General features: G+C 44.8%; 1 protein-coding gene across 2 annotated transcripts in view; it reads left to right on the forward strand.

Moving 5' to 3' along the window:
• C2H3orf52 (chromosome 2 C3orf52 homolog) overlaps positions 1-15,342 on the forward strand; it is a 28,153-nt gene extending 12,811 nt beyond the window's left edge. The window contains exons 3-6 of one of the 2 annotated variants that reach the window (XM_036018083.1): positions 1,946-2,073; positions 4,750-4,817; positions 8,893-9,086; positions 13,986-15,342. In XM_036018083.1, coding sequence (XP_035873976.1) covers positions 1,946-2,073; positions 4,750-4,817; positions 8,893-9,086; positions 13,986-13,990 — 395 coding nt within the window. In that variant the 3' untranslated portion in view covers positions 13,991-15,342. Of the gene's footprint in view, positions 1-1,945; positions 2,074-4,749; positions 4,818-8,892; positions 10,635-13,985 lie in introns of those variants that run through there. The other variant, XM_028505056.2, reaches the window with a different exon arrangement.
• The last annotated feature ends 1,615 nt before the right edge of the window (positions 15,343-16,957 follow it).

Genomic DNA, 16,957 nt, shown 5'->3' on the forward strand with positions numbered 1-16,957 from the left:
TTTGGAAATGTATGTAGTGGATGTAGAGCTCAAAGATATCCATTACAGCATTATTTATAGCAGTGAAATCTGAAAACACTAAAAGATTTTAAAAAATGAGCAAGCCAGTTATGAACATTATGCAGTCATTAAAGTAATCTTTTCAAGGAATTTCAAACACATGGGGAATGGCTTTTGATATGTTAACAACAACAAATGAATGAAGACAAACAACAAAGCAGGATACAAATAACCTTTTCATTAAGACCTCAATTATATAACACAAAATATGGGGGGGTTAATTAAAAAATTGTTACTATCTTGCTTTGCTACAATTTCCTATACTTTGCAAGTTTTCTGCTATTGTCAGGCAAAATAATGTAATGACTTACAACAAATAAGGATGCAGGGATAATTCCGTGTGTTTTTTGATCTCCAAGATCACCTCTAGATTCAATGATCATGGGAGGGCTTACGGGACTGAGCATTGAGTAGTAGAGATGACTACAATTTATCATAGTGAAAGGATATTAAGAGAAATCCAGAAGAAATCAGGCACAGGCTCCCAGGAGTCCTCTCCTGGTGCAGTCCCGACTTAAGTATGACACACTTAATTCCTCTCGCAATTAGTTGTGCCAAACATGTGTGAAATCTTTCCTCTAGGGAAGTTCATTAGAGAGAGACTCAGTGTCCAGGTTTTATAGGGGCGGGTCATATAGGAAGCCTGTGCCTGGCACATACTAAAATTCCAGACTTTCAAAAGGAAAGGAGATGTCAGCGTAACATGTTGTTTGTACAGAGTTGCGGCACAGTGAGCCACACTTTTCAGGGAATGGTGGGAACCCCTGTGAGACTCAAGTTCCCAGAGGCCGGCCGAGCCAGCCTGGAGCAGCTGGGCCTTTACAAGCTGGCAGTCTCTGCCTGCTCCGCCAACTCCTCTGTGCATTCCCTTGCTCCTCAGCCTTCCTGTTTCCAGACTTCATTGGGGAATAAGTGCCAGAATTTTTACTTCTTTTCACGTGCCCTTCTAACAGAAAACACTGAATTGATTCCACTATGGTCTTTGCCAAGTTTGAAGCCTGGAATCGGACAGGAAAGTCTACGGGCACTCAAACACCTGGGTCTGCCCACCCACACCTTTCTCAGGCCAGAGAGGTGGTCTGTGCGTGGGCTCAGCTGGTGAGGCCAAGGGAAGCTTGGTGTGTAATTAGGACCAGGAGTGCCAGCTTCTACTCCCTGGCTCCTGACTCTGTGTGTTTTTCCTTTAGCTCTAACTGCATGCAAATCAATGAGCTGAGTCACTACAGCCAAGCAGCCACACAGAACTCATTGTCCCAGGAATGAGGGTGCTGCAGCATGGGGCTCTCAGTGCAGTTTGGCTTCCCTTCTGCAGACAGAGTGTGTCATCGTTCCTTCCGTGAGACATGCTCTGGAGTAATGACTTCATGCCCATCCTGAGTCTCCCTGGGAGATTTCAAGACACAGGCTCACATGCTCACATGCAAGTCCCCTCTGTCTGGTGGGTGATGGTTCATTGCGCCCACTCCCTGTCCCCCATTTTCCATTGTTTGTCCCTCCTGCCCAGACTGTCCCCCAGCACCGGACTTGATGCCTATGTGCAGAGCTAAGCTGCAGGTCCAGTTTAACACAAAAATGTGTATTCTTCCCACTCCATCCCTCTGGCCCTTCCCCCATCTATATTCAGTGGAATCTGAGACCCCTTAGGGCATGAAACAAATGAAATTTTATCATGATGGAGGGAAGCCCCTGTCTTTATTTGTTTTTTCCAAGAGGAGAGAGCATTTCTGTTCATACTTGCTTTCTCTCGCCAGGCTTTGTCTTTGATGAGTGGCCATCATTTTGTTTGTTTGTTTGCTTGGTTTGGTTTTGTTCCTTTTTAAAGTAGAATAAGTTTATTATTTTGTGGGTATGTTTACCTTTTGTTTCCATCTTCCACTCTCTTTAGTAACTTACATCGATGAAGATGAAAATGAAATACTTGAGTTATCGTCAAATAAGACATTCTTGGTCACACTAAAGATTCCAGAGGAGTGTGTCACTGAAGAGGAATTGCCTCACCTGCTCCAGAAAAGGGTAATGGACCTTATGCACCATTCACTGAGTTCTTACCATTGGGAATATGAACTCTGTTACAACAGTTGGCATAGAGCTACAGAATAAGTAGCTTCAAGCTTGGGTTTTGGCGGAAATAGACACTTACAAATGGATTTTCTATTTTGCAAAGCCAGAGAGCAGAGCCCTGGTCTCCAGCTAAATGCATCCTGGAGGGAGGGAAGTGTTCTGTTTCTTCACTCTGCTTTTACATTTGATTTAATTTACAGTTTCATTGAGGATCTATAATGTGCGAGACAATATGCCAAGTGCCAGGGCCATAGACTCTGTGCTGTTAGCAGGGGCTCACAGCCCAAGGAGAGGAAGTGATTAAATAGATAGTATAAGATGGTGTGATATATTCTATTGTTGAGAACGTGTTTTGCTTGGCAAACGTATGTGTTTTGCAACCACAAAGGTGGGGCATTTAGACTCCCTGAGGTGGAGATGGAGGCTTGGAAGGCCTCCTGGAGGAAGTGATACTCTGGATGGGAGTCTGCTCAGCAGTGTACAATGGATTCCACATGCTCTGTGGTGGGGACTTGCAGAGGTGAGGCTGAACCGGAAGGGAGGGTCAGATCCTGAAGGCTTTCCTACTCTTTGTGAAAGCACTAAGATTTTATTTCAATGGTGAAAAGGCACTAGAGGTAGAGTGTAATTAGAAGGTATTGTAGTAGTTCAGAGGGCAAATGAGGGAACCTTGAACTAGGGTAATATCGGGGGAAGAAGAAAGATTCAAGTGAGATTTAAGAGGTCTTCTCACTCAATAGAATTAGTGGCTAGTTGGGTGTGGGAGCGAGAGGGATCATGATTCCAAGCTCTTGGTTGGGTGGCCCTATGGGTGAATGTGGCATGATTTATGGAGTGGGAAATTCAGGAGAATACGCCCTCTGTGAAATATGGGTGCTCTGCAGCCAGACCATGAAGGTTGGCTGGGGAAGTCCTGGTCATCCTGTCAAAGACAGGGTGGTTCACAGCCAGACCCAGAAGTTTTTGATAAGGAAATCTAAGCAAGTTAGCCTGATGTCCACTGCACTCTTCTGTGCAGTGATAGGTCGAATGGGGTGAGTCCTCTGTTTGATTTCTGTTTGGTTCCTGCCAAAGCTCCCAGAGGAGGCGATTCCATCTCAGTCACGCCGAGTCCATTCTGAGTACCCCAGTGCCTCACAGTGATCAATTTTTTGATCACAAGAGCTTGTACTCTGGGAGGATTATTTCCATTTCTCTTCTCCCTTTCCCTTGTTCATATCTTTTCTGCAGTTCCCTTTTCCTCCTTTCCTTCCAGCTGCTTCCAGAGCAAGTAGCAGAGTGAAGAGCCCCTTGCTGCTTTCCTCTGGGTTGCTTTTTCATTGAGGGGTTTTGTATTTGATGAGCAGAAATAAAGCAAATCAGCAGCCACGCATGCCACCTGTTACACTCTAGACTCTCCATGTCAAAGTGACATGGATGTTAATTATTCACCTGAGACCCGCATCTCTCGAGCAGAGCTAGACATGAGCGGATCCCATGGGTATTGGTGGTGCATCATCGCTGTGTAGTGGTAAAGGGCCTGGCGGTGATTCCTGGGCCTTTGAGCTGCTTTCTGTCTGGTCAGTGGGAATCACTGTGCTCTCCCTGTGTACTTACAGGTGCATATGAGATGCCTATAAAGAACCTTGTAAAAATTTTTAAAGAATGATTTGCGGATGATAAAAGTAAGGTGGAGTGAAGTGAAAGAGACTTCTGGTCCCCAGCTTCCCAACAAAAATAAGAAACCTGGAGATATCTCTGTTTGACTGTCAGTTGAGAGTCCCCCTTTCTTTCAGTTAGGACAGTTTCCTAAAGTTTCTGGATATGGAAGGTAAATGGGAGTGGGTATTGGAATACTGTGTCCTCTCATTTGCTTTATTGTCTTGTTTTCGTGAACACAGTTTCCTAGCCCCCCTCATACCTCACTGCCAGTGTTCTCTTACAGTAGGGCCATTACTCTGCTAAAGCCATCCCAGCAGCTGTGTGCATGTGCCTGATGCAAGAGTTAAGCATGGTGCCTCTGATAACCTAGGGGAGGTACTTCTCTTATTCTGGAAGCTGTTTTCTAACTAGCCTCTGTGCCCGACTCTGGTAATCAGCTCACTGGGCTCTAGCTCAGGCTGCACATTTTACCATAAAATAAGAACTCCACTGTCTTGGTGGTTATACACCATTCCCACTTGGTCCCATTTTCCAGGGGAAAGTGTCCTACCTGTGGCTTCAAATGGGTGTTTCTTCTTACAATGAAGCTCTGGAGAAAGGAGAGAAGAGCTGAGTGGCCTTTCTGCTGTCTTCCCAGCCACTGCGGTGTTCTCTCCTGCCCGTGTCCTCGGCTCTGTGTGGGCTCAGGCTGCGGGCCACCCTCATTGATGTTAAGGCCATGACATGTCAGTGCAATACATAAGAGAAGTTGAAATCTCAGCCCGGTCATGTGATCCTTATGAGATTTTTTTAAGTGAGTGTGAACTTGACTTTTGGTTGGAGCTAGGCCCATTTCTTTCTTCTTTTTGACCCAGAGTCTCTGAATAAGTCAGTTTCCAGCTAGGTGGACTTCCCTTGGGCCAGGAGTGGTTTTGCCTTATCAGGTGACATGTAGTAAAACCCAGCAGTAATGTGTGTGTTTGTTTTACTTGTTCCTGTTTGTTTCAGCTTGTAGATGTGTATAGTTCATCGCCATCTCTGAGCCGTTACTTTACTTCAGTGGAAACGAACTTCAGGTAAGACCCTGGAGGATCTGGAAAGGGACACCACCATTTGCCTAGAAGGACTTCCCAGGTCTCAAAGCTCAAAGGGATCCAGTGATAGACTTGTAAAGTGTTGGTGCTGGGAGGGCCTTTGGACACCAACTAGCTCAACTCTCTAATTTCACAAAGGAGAAAAATGAAGCCCAGATTAATCAGATGACTCCATAAGGTCACAGGAAGAGAGAAAAAGCCAGTCGCAGGCACACCATTCCTGCTAACAGGGGCGCTCCAGTGAGCTCAGGGTGGAAATGGAACTGGAGCTCAGAGTGATGTGATGTAAGCAACAGAAGGCATGTATTCCCTTATGGTTTTTGTCAGGATGGGAAGGGTAGGACAAGTGGGAATCTAGTTATAATTAGCATTTTGGACTACAAATATGGCCACCATTTGGACTACAAGTAATATGGCAACTGAACTCTGACCCAGAAGAGGTGACTGGCATCAGACCAGGAGCCACCAATGCTAAGTTGCTTCTTTGTTCACCAAGACCCAATCCTTGGCTCCTGCGTGAAGTCCAGCCACATAAAACTCCCAGCCTTTCCCTTCTCCCGCGTGGTCTTTTCTTAGCCCCTTCTCTGGGTGGGGAAAATGTCGCCCGGGAGCACAAACTTCCAGAATAAAGCTCATCTGCCTGTTTCCATGGCTAATTGGCTGTTTATTTCCTCGGTGGGGTCTAAGAAAACCTTACAGTTTTTAGGGACACAGGTACTACAGGAGTTCATGTTTCCTGTCTAATATTAAAAATATAAAGATACATATTACAGGGAAAGTCTGCCTTCTGCTCCCCACCACCACCCTCCTATCCCCGGACACTGCATATGCCGATTGATGCCATACACGTAGTGAATGCATGCCCTTCTGCAAAACGAACCACGTCAGCAGTTTGGTGAGACTCTTCTATACATGTACTTACCATGTATACTTTATGTGCTACACATGTATAGCACGAGCACATACATATTTTTTCTTTTTAAGTGTCCTCCTAATCTGTAATATTTTTGAGTATGTCAGTAGACACATGTGAAAGGACATATGTGTGTAGAAGAGTCATTTGATTATCCTTTTGTTTGTTAGGACAAAATTTACCTGAGTGTTATTATCTACTGTTCCTAAGATATCCCTGGAAAGCGACCATCAAAGGCCTTTGTATCCCATCGACGTCCCCTCCCTCGCCACACATTTCCCCCACCGGCTGGCCACCGCTAGGTGAATAGTTCCGGGAGGGGAAGCGAGTGAAGCAGGTGGTAGCACAATGGGGTGGAAAACACAGGCAGGTTGCCTGGGCAACATGGTCCTCCTCCTTTGTGGATTGCTAAGTGCATGTTAGTTAGCTCACGGTGACATCTTTTGTCTTTTAAACTTTATTTTTCAGTTACAGTTTATGTTCAGTACTATTTTGCTTTAGTTTCAGCTGTACAGCATAGTAGTTAGGCAGTCATATATTTTATGAAGTGCTCTCCCTGCAGTTTCCAGCACTCTGACCCCACACAAAGTTTTACTACAATACTGCTGACTATATTCCCTATGCTGTACTTTAGATCCCCATAACTGTTTTGTAACTGCTGATTTGTGCTGCTTAATCCCGCCCCCAGCCCCCCTCCCATCTGCCTGTTCTCTGTATCAGTCTGTTTCAATTTCGTTTCTTTGTTTTGTTCTTTAGACTCCCCATTTCTGTGAAATCACATAGTATTTGTGTTTCTCTGATTGACTGACTTCACTTAGCATAATGCCCTCTAGGTCCATCCATGCTGTTGCAAATGATAAGATTTCATTCTTTCTTATGGCCGAGTAAGGTGACTTCTTTGACATTGCTCATTTTAATCACAAACCACTGGTACTAAAGCACCAATAGAAAGGGAGGAGGTGCATAATCAGACCCAGCGTGCTTTCCTCCATGCACTTGCCCCAATTTACAACTCAAAGACTGAGGCAGACTTGAGAGGAAGATGATGTTCAGAGCCCGAAGGGCTTTTTCAAGAATCTAGCCTCCCAGGATGGGCTTAGAGGAGGTGGGATCACATAATGGGTTGGGGTTGACCCTGGGAAAAACTCATCAGAAAAAATGAGTAAAACGTGGCTAGAAATCTGAAGATTTACTGTAAGAGAATCTGCCTTTTAAAGTTATTGGAAAGAAAAACCCAAGGATTTTAGTATTTTGGATAATGAATTTCTGCCTGTGAAACATTTTTGTTTCATTTTTAAAAGTCTAGGCAGAGTTTCAACAATGTCGAATTGAGAAACAAAAGCCACTGCCTCCAAAAACACTGTTGCTGCTGGGAGCAGGAGATAACCACACGCCCAGCGACATTTGTGTTCACAGGGGGATCCTGACCTCCGTCCTGCACCGGCCCAGCAGGAACCTGGGAAATGCCCATTGGTTCATTAGCCACTGCACCCACTCAGGTGGTGGGCAGATGAGGCAAAGCCCACAGGGGTCTCCGCTTCCCTGGAAATCACTCTTCTCCCCTGAGAACTCAGCCTTATACAAATTCACCCTGAGACCTGATTTGCTGGGATGACACTAGGCAGAACAATCCTCGCTCTCAGCTGCTGGCCTTGGTATTGTGAAAGTCAGCCTCTAGTCCTTTCCATACGCCAACCCCAGTCCTTGCTCATGGGAGTGCAGAGAGACTGTTTGTCCAGATGCGACCATCATTAGTGACAATTAGAAGGTAAAGCATAAGGAACATCTGTAAACTACAGTCTCTGGCTTAGAGTTTGAAAGTGCATTTTTCAGCCTACCTGTAGTGGCATGCTTGAAACTGTTTCTCCAGAGTCTCAACTGTCTGTTATTCATTTAAACCACAGGGTTTGGCACACTTCTTGGTTTTCTTATAGTTTATAGACTGTCAGCCCCATGTAAAGGTATTGGTCTATGTAACCTCTGGCCACAAGAGGGAGCCCTGTGCCTGTCCTTAACTGGGACAGCATTCGCTACTGGGACTGAAGTGTCTATAAAACTTGCCCTGGGGTGAGAGTCTCAGATTTGGCCATCTCTTAATAATTTTATTGCCTGTTCTTAATCTGGGTCTTTTTTTGAAAGTAATAGGATAAGTTTGGAAAATCTAAATGTTGATGTAGCATTTAACAAGTGATATATGCTACTCAACTGAGAATAGCTCTATGATTATTTTTATTTTGGAAATGGGAAAAATATTTTCTAGGAAGATGAATACTCCTTTTCCTTAGATCTCCTTCCCGAGAGCTATGAAGCTGGCAGCCTCGGGAGTGGAAATGGGACAGAATAAGTTTCTTAGTTTGGGAACAAACTGGGGAGGTATGATTTGCTGTTGGTACAAGAGGGCAGTTGGTGGGAGCCCAGAAGTTCTGCACCTCTGATGGCAGAGAGCTTTAGGTCCTACTTTAAACAGTAATGTGGGCCCTGGGCAGGTAGCTCAGCTGTTTAGAGCATCATCCTGATACACCAAGGTTGTGTGTTCAATTCCCTGTCGGTGCACATATAAGAATCAACCAATGAATGCATCAATAAGTGGAACAACAAATCAATGTCTGTTTTTCTGTGTGTCTGTCTATTGTATCCTCTCCTCTCTGTCTGTGAAATCAATAAATTAAAAAAAATAAAAACCAAATAATTACCTGGCTAAAGCAAACAACTCTGACTGACGCACACTTGTTGGGGTGGGGAATGGATGCAGAGTGAATACGTGGAGAAGGGAATACCGAAAGATAACAAGACTTCCCTGGTCTGCCTTGGCAGGGGTCAGGGGCAGGTCAAAGAAAGGCTGGTGTTGGGGCAGACAATGCACCACGGATCTACCTCAGATCTACCTTGACAATAGCTGGGTCCCATCTCTCCCTTCACTGGCCTCTCAGTGGACTCCTATAGGGAATACATATGAGGAGGAAGGAGTAAGTGAGGATCACCTGAACTTTTTGTGCTAGACCTATGGAATGGGATTCTTCCAGGACAGCACACCCTTTGCTATTTTGTACCTGGAAGAGCACACGGCACTAATAAAAAGTGTCGTTGCTAAAACAAATCTGGAGTTGCAATGTGATCTTGTTGTGTTTGATTGCCTCTGTTTAGTTTGCCCTTCAGAGGAGAAAATGCCACCATAACCTACCACCTGCAGTTTGGGGTTCCATCCGAAGACAAAAATTTTATGAAATACATGATGAGTGAGGAATTGGTGCTGGGCATTTTGCTACAGGATTTCCATGATCAGAACCTGTCTGGCTGTGAGACTCTGGAGCTTGATCCAGAGTCCCTCCTGCTGTACGGTAAGTCGAGCAAGTCAAGAAGACAGAGTTGTGCTGGTGAGCAAGTGAGCCAGGCCGGGGACAGAGGGTTCAGGTTAATTTCTGTGGGGGTGATGTTTCCTGTTCTGTGGAGGTTACACAGTCCCTGCTCTCCATGATCAGACTGAGTAGTTGGGGGAAAATCATGGAAAAAATAATTGAACGATAAAGATGAGGATTGCTGAATGTTTTCTTGTTGTAGTTCACTTACATGCTAAGCCCCACATTTCACTTTCTGATATTATTAGTCAGGTCTACCTCATTTTATTGTACTTTACTTTATTGTGCTTCATGGATGTTGCAGTTTTTACAAATCAAAGGCATGAGCCTTCACCAGCAAAGAGATTTTTACTCGCCTTATTGTGATTCTGTCTTTATTGTGGTGGTCTGGAACCCAAGGCTCAATTTCTCTGAGGTATGAGTGCAACCTTCATGGAAACACCATGGTTTTGCGAGAGAAGAAAGTGTTAAAGAATTTGAGATAAATGATTTGAGAGTTAAATCATTGAAGGATTATCTCAATATGGGAACTTCACTCATTTCCTGTTGAAGGCCAATGAGTTCATTAACAAATTAACAGAAGGGCATAAAAAGTTAAGTTAACCTCTTTCCTTAGAAGATTATAATAAGTTTACTTATGCACTGCTGTTAAGACTAACAGCAGAACAAGAAAGTGATACATTGTCTAATAAGCACAGAAGACACCCTGCTTGTCAGGAGAACTTTTCACACTTTGCCCAAGACCTAGAAAAGAGGAAGGTGGGAGGTGGAACAGCCACAACTTTGAAATGTCCTTCCATTGTCGGCTCTGAAGCTTTGACCTTTGACTCTCAATCCCTTCTCACTTTCCATTTCTGAGTCCTCCCTTGTGGAGGCGCTGGCTCTCATTAGCCCCACATGCCAACAGTCTTGGGTGTTTTATTTTCTCATCTACCATCCATCAGAAACACTCTCTGCACATTTGTGGTCATAAATACTAGTTGAATGAATGAAAAAGGCAAATCAGAAGAAGATGTGGTTAGCACCAGGCACAGTGCCAGCAGCCTGGCCTCAGAAGTGCGAACAGAGAGATTATGAAGCACTTGTGTGACTTCATAGCACGAGAAGAGGCAGGTGCTCACTATGATGACACATTTCTTGAGGATGGGAGGTGAGAGTAGATTAATCTTGGCCTAAGAACACAGAAAATTACAGTAAGCAAACGAATAGAAAGAATGACATTTAGAAGGCCAAACTTCAGCTCACTGGGAAAGTCTCATAAACGAATAGTCAGTCTACTTATAGAGCAGCTGAATAAATAAAGTGTGCCTGTGGGCCAGGCCGATGGCATACATCTGTGCGGTGAAGGATTACGCACCTTCTACAAGAATTTTAAAAAGAAAGGAAAAAACCCTATGACCTCATCCTGTGTAAAGAGGTGAGAGAAGGGAACTCTAATGGCTGCTGTGGTGTGACTGGTCTCAATGTCCTCAGGCCTCTGTAAATTCTGTGGTTACCTGCCCTTTCCAAACACAGGTGTGGGAGGACAGAGGAGGGTGAGAAAACGTTTAAGAGGATTTTCTTTTGAGGTTGGGAGTGTGATAAAGGGCACATTGCTTTTGAGGCCTGAGGCAAGCTCAGCCAAGCAGCGTGAGACATTTCCCCAGGTTCCCACTCTGCCTCTGGCCCCAGGGGTCAGCATGAGGTGGACTGTTTCTGCACCTCAGGAGGTTGTGCTTCTTCTCTTAGACATTTCTTTTGGGGGGGACTCCTGTGACCTCACATCCACTTCCCAGGGCATCCCTGTACAGTATTTTTAGTCATTCAATATTTTCAGGAATATGACTATCAGTTTACTCTCAAATAGAAGGGTAGACCATGACCAAACAAGAGAAGGCAGGTAGGCCAAGGGAGCGGACAAGTTGAGGGGGAAACTCCAAAGAAAGGGAAGAGATGCTGTGGCCAGCGTAGGCACAGGCCCCTGGGAGGGACCGAATGAGACCCAGTGGGGTTCTTAGGCCAGTTCCCCATGTTCACATGCGCTGTGGGCTTGGAGGGTTACCACTACACCTGTGATGAGCTGGGCAACTAGTTTCCCACAAAGTTAATGCTCTAATTCTTCAAAGAGCAGAGATTCTTTTAGTTGTTAGTTTTGTATTCCTGCTAGAGAATTTAAAGACAGCCAAGTACCTTCTCCCCAGAGAAAAAGCACATAACTTCTCCCCCTACACAAAATTTTACAAATTCAGGTTTCCAGGGATTCCCTGAGGCCGGCCTCTAGTTCCCGGGGGGGTCCTTATGTATGTGGCCTTTAGGGTCAGAACCTTAAGTTAGGCTCTGATTCGGATCCCTGGGGGAGTATGCCTGTGTTTCTCATGTCCTGATGTGGAGCTACAGTGACTCTTCCACCTAGCTGCAGGCATATTTTGCTGCCTTATACAAATAAAAACTTCCCTTACTATTATAATCAGAGGGGAATGTTTTAATATTGACCTTTGCCTCTTGGTTTTATTGAGGTGCAGTTGACGTGCACACGGTGGGTTTAAGGTGTGCGTCACGATGACTTGGCACATGCACTGCACAGTGGTTGCCCCAGCGAGTGCAGTTACTACCTGCCTCCTCCTGGTTGCTGCTAAAGAACGAATATTCAACTGAGTAAACCTAGAGGTCTCATTGGCTTTATTGGATGATTCAGGAATCAGGCAGCATCCTGTCCAGTAAATGGAGAGTTGCTCAGAGGGATTATGCAAAATGAAAGGTTTTTATAAGCAGGAAAAGGGCAGGGCAAGGAAGTTGAAAGGATGGATTACTTCACGCAAGGTTACCTTCCCTCAAGGGAAGATGGGGGGAATTCCAGGCAGATTACCTCACTGGTGCTGACCCCAAAGTTCCAGACTCCTTGGTTTTAAGTCTTTCTCCTGAGAAAGGCTGACATTGCAAGTGACTCAGGCAGTAAGTTAGTCTTGGTGGGACTTTGCAAAAGGGACTTCATTTTGAGCTGTTGTTTTCTTTTTGACAGAAAAATGTTTTTACCTTGTAATAAGAACTTCCTAGGCTTACCCTCTTAGCAACTTTCAAATGTACTGTGCAGGAGTGTTAACTATAGTCAACAAGTACATTACATCCCCAGTAGTTATATATCTTTTTTAAAAAAGATTTTATTTATCTAGTTTTAGAGAGAGGGGAAGAGAGGGAGAAAGAAAGGGAGGGAGAAAGAGAGGGAGAGAAACATCAGTGTGTGGTTGCCTCTCACACGCCCCCTACTGGGGACCTGGCCCACAGCCCAGGCATATACCCTGACTGGGAATCCAACTGGTGACCCTTTGGTTCACAGGCCAGCACTCAATCCACTGAGCCATACCAGCTGGGGCCCAGTACTTACATATCTTATAACTGGAAGTTTGTACTTTTTAACCACCTTCATCCGAATTACCCACCCCCCATGCTCAACCACCAATCTGCTCTCTTTTTCTATGTTAATTTTTTTAGATTCCACATATAAGTGAGAGCACATAGTATTTGTCTTTCTCTGTCTGACTTATTTCACTTATTATGATACCCTGTAGTTTAAAGAAAAATTTTTTAATGCATCAACCCCTTCCACTGCTCCTGTTTTGGAGCTTGTTCACCTTATGTGTGGTTGGGACCTGGGAATAAGGAGGAGAAGTCTGTTGTGAACATCTAAAGCAGTCACTTATTTTGGATGTCATGAGATATTTTGGATCTGGGTTAGTTATTTTGTACAGGTTTCTCACATGTAAACAGTCAGTACACTAAGAGGCAACAAAGGCAAAACCGGATTTCTGTGGAGAGAAGATGAAAAGGTCCAGGAAGTGAGAACAGTGAATCTTGTTTGCACATTCTGGGTAAAATGATGAGCTGGCTGCTGGCAGAGAAGCCAGTGTGAGTTTTGTCCTTGAAAGAACCACCTGGGGTATCAAGGGAAACCTTTTTGGCTGTTTATAGATTCCCCAGAAGGCTTGCAGAGTTTAGTCAAAGAGCAGTCATTCTCATCAAGGGCACTTTTGCACCCCCTTACCCCTCTCGGGGATATTTGGCAATGTCTGGAAGCATTTTCATTTTTTAAAAAGATTTTATTTATTTATTTTAAAGAGAAGGGAAGGCGGGGAGAAAGAGAGGGAGAGAAACATCCATGTGAGAGAGAAGCATCTATTGGCTCCCTCTTGCACATGCCCCAAATCAGAACTGAACCCTCAACCCAGGCATCTGCTCTGACCAGGAATTGAACTGGTGACCTTTCACTTTGTGGGACGGTGCCCAATCAACTGAGACACACCAGTCAAGGCTGGAGACACTTTTAGTTGTCACAATTGGGAGTGTATGTTGGGTGCTGCTATCTAGTGTTGAGGTCAGGGATTCTTCTCAGACATCTTCCAGTGCTTGCTCCTACGAGGAATCACCCCCCAGTGCCAACTGTGAGGCCCTGGGGGAGAAGGGCTCTCCGTGGAGCATCCCCAGGTCCTTGCGTGGGCAGCACCCCTCTGGGTCAGGCCAGCTCCACACCATTCCCCTCATCAGAATTTCTCACGATATACTGTGTACCTTTCAAAAACCCCTGAAAATTTAGAGATATTTTTATAGTGAGATTGTGAAAAAAGACTGACTGTTAACATGTCCATAGTACCCACAGGCCTCATCAAATGTTCCTGTGAATTACACCAAAACGAATGATCCCACAGTGTGCTAGTTGCCTTTTGAAAAAGACTCAGAGGGGGGTGTGTGTGTGTATGTGGACTAAAGAGTACATTTGCTAGGAACTTACAAATATTCCAATTTTATATTAGTGTATTATTCAAAACAGATTAAAAATAGAGACATACATGTTTAAAATAAGCATGGGTCTAAAAAACTTAGTGCCTTTTGTTTGTGTTTTCTTTTCAGAGTGAAGTGGTTGAGGTCAGCCTGTGTCTGAAAGCAGTGATCCCCTGAACCGTGGGATGAGGAGAATTCATTCCATTTTGCAGGAAAAAGACTGTGAACTAACACTGAAGCATGTGCAATGACGAGAGGGCTGGGCACAGTTCTTTTTCCCCTGCCTGTGCACAGTTACAACGTTCAGCAAAACAGCAGCCGAGAGCTGTCCTGGCTGCACTTGTGATAAAGGCAGGAGGCCAGACAGGGCAGGGGTGATGGGGTCGCAGGGCAGACCTTGCAGTGTGAGATCAGGGCCATTCTGGAAGCACTAGCTGTTTCCACCCACATGTGGACTTTCTTTTAAGTGGTAGAGTAGTCTTTCAGGCAGGATCCTGCCAACCTGTGCCTGTGGAGTGAGCCCAGGGAAAGGTGGCAGCAGGTTAGGGAGAACTGAGCTGCCGGCTCACTGAAATCCCCCACCCACTCACCACTGTATTTGATCTACCTCTGAGCAAGCCTGTGAGGAAAAGAAGGGCACTTTGCAGGGTCAAAGCAGCCTCGTTCTGTGTCTACTCTCATGACCTGTAGCTACATTTCTTAGGTAACCAGCTGTAGGCAGGCACATCATCCAATGTCACTGTGTTAGCTATAGCTGCAGAAATAAGATGTGTGTTTTTAAATTATTTTTGCATCTCCTCAGTGTTCCTGTGGCTTCTGAACACCTCTTTTGGCCACATGCTCCCCTGAGAGTTTTGAACACACTGCTGTCATTTTGGATAGTTCTTCCATGTGTATTCTCACAGCCTTCCATCAGGGAATTGTTAAGACTCCTTCCCGTCTGCTGCAGCTGTTGCACATGGGCTTTCCATTGTCCGGTGGCAATGGCCTTCCTGTATGACCCAGTGTCTTCAGGCACTGATTGTGGGTCTTACGGAAGATGGTGATGAAACAGGAAGAACCACTCTCTGAAACAAATTGTTGGAAGCTTAATGCCTGTTTATTGGCAGGGTGGGGGGAATATTAGTGACTAGATTGGTCATTTGCAGATCTAGAACTGCCTGTCATGAAGGAACAGGATATTTGTTTTGTTGGGAAAATTGCTGGAAATTTTCCAGAAGAAAGAGTTTTGTCATTCTGTAATGAGAGGTCCTTCACCCTAACATCTCAGTTAGATTGGCCTTAGGTGGAAGTGAGAGTTTGAGGGGCAGCTGTGGGAGGGTGCGTCTGAGTGTCGTCTCCCAGGTGAATTGGCCTTGAGCTCTCTGTGACCCAGGACTCTGGATAATGTGAACTTTCTTATTTGACTGGAAGATACATTTATTTTAACACAGTGTCTCATTTTGAGGATAGTTCCTCAAACTAGCGAAACAGGTGAATTATCCTTCTTCCTCTTTATTTTTTACATGTCAAGTAGAAACTTTAGTATATTTGTACTTTTTAGAAAATAATGAAAAAAATTAATGGAAAAGGATTTAAAAATATTTACAATAAATTATTTTTGCCTCTCCTCTGTTGCATTTATGTTTGTTTCATTGGCGCTGACTTTCCAGGGCATGATTTGGGTTGGTATTTTTGTGCAGTAAATGGTGTTGGAAGCGATCTTTTCATTTCCCTGAGGGCAGCTTCCCCTTGGGACAGAATGAAATTGAACTGGGGTGGGCGGAGCCCTCCTCTCCATTTCAGTGAGTGTGGGGTGGGTACTTTGATTCCCCTCCACATCTTCCCAGGCAGGGCCAGGCATCTGAAAAGCCTGGGGCTGGAAGGAAGAGTTGGTTCATTTTGGGTCAGGACAAGATTGGTTTTGATGTTTCTTCTCCTTTGGAAAGCACCAAGATGCAAGTATCTTGTCTTGAGATTTGACGAGTTGCAAGTCATAGGGTTTTCCATAGGGTGGACTTTTTCAGTTCTTTTTGGAAAGAACTGAACTTTGTGACTAAAGCATTTTGAGGGCTTGGGAAAAAAGGTACTTACTGTATTTTGCTGTGTATTATACACACCCAAATTTTTGTGTGCATTATACATGGGATTTTTACACCCATTATTATACCCATGATATGTAATCATTATACCCATGTATAATGCACATCCTTATTTCTCCCTCAAAAATTTGGGCAAAAGTGCACATTATACATGGCAAAATATGGTATTTGTACACTCTTCTATCAGGGGTGAATTTGTTGGTCATCACACATTCTAATTATGAGCATAATGTCTGGTACATAATAAGGTTTTAACACATGTCTATAAAATAATTGAAAGATCTGAGAAGTAAAACGGGTCTTTTTTGGAAGTCCTTTAGATATGGATAGAAAGAATACAGCCAGGTCAGAGAAACCTGCCCTCCAACCCCAACAAAAATTCTATCTACACGCACAATTCTTTTTTGCCTTGCAATTTAAATGAGTCCTGTAGACTTTTTAATGATGAGTTTGCAAAAGGTTGTAGGAGACACCAGTGAAGAAGACAGTAAGTAAAAAAATTCTGGTCTTACAGGGACATAGACTCTGCGCATGTAACAGAGGGGTCACACCACATGCTGAAGAAGGCAGGGCCTGGGAGGAAACCCCAAGGTAGAATTGGAGGTTAGGTTGCTCTCCCTGTGAAGGGAGGGGCCACCAGAGTGAGGGGGCGTGTACAGAGCAAGAGTGGTTCAGGATTTTGCCCCCTTGCTAAACCTGGTAGCTGGAGGGGACAGGGGCACACTGCCAAGCACTGGCCCTTGTTGGTTGGAACACAGGACATTCCCACTGGCTTCCAGGGCACATGGGATTCTGGGAAAGGACTTTTAAATGGAGCCAGGGAGCACAAGGTCTGTTGCTGGCTTTTTCCTTTCCCCTGGCTAGCCTGGTCAGCTGCAGGAAGCCTGAGTTCCTGTGACTGGCAGGTTCCCGGAGGCCATGTGGCTGCACTCCAAGCCCCTCCACTCCTCCAGCACAGAAATTAGCAGCGCTAGCTGAACTGCAACCAGGAAGCTGCCCAGCTGCCTGGATAATCCTGCT

This window comes from Phyllostomus discolor, chromosome 2 (assembly GCF_004126475.2).
Source record: "Phyllostomus discolor isolate MPI-MPIP mPhyDis1 chromosome 2, mPhyDis1.pri.v3, whole genome shotgun sequence".
Lineage (NCBI taxonomy): Eukaryota > Metazoa > Chordata > Mammalia > Chiroptera > Phyllostomidae > Phyllostomus > Phyllostomus discolor.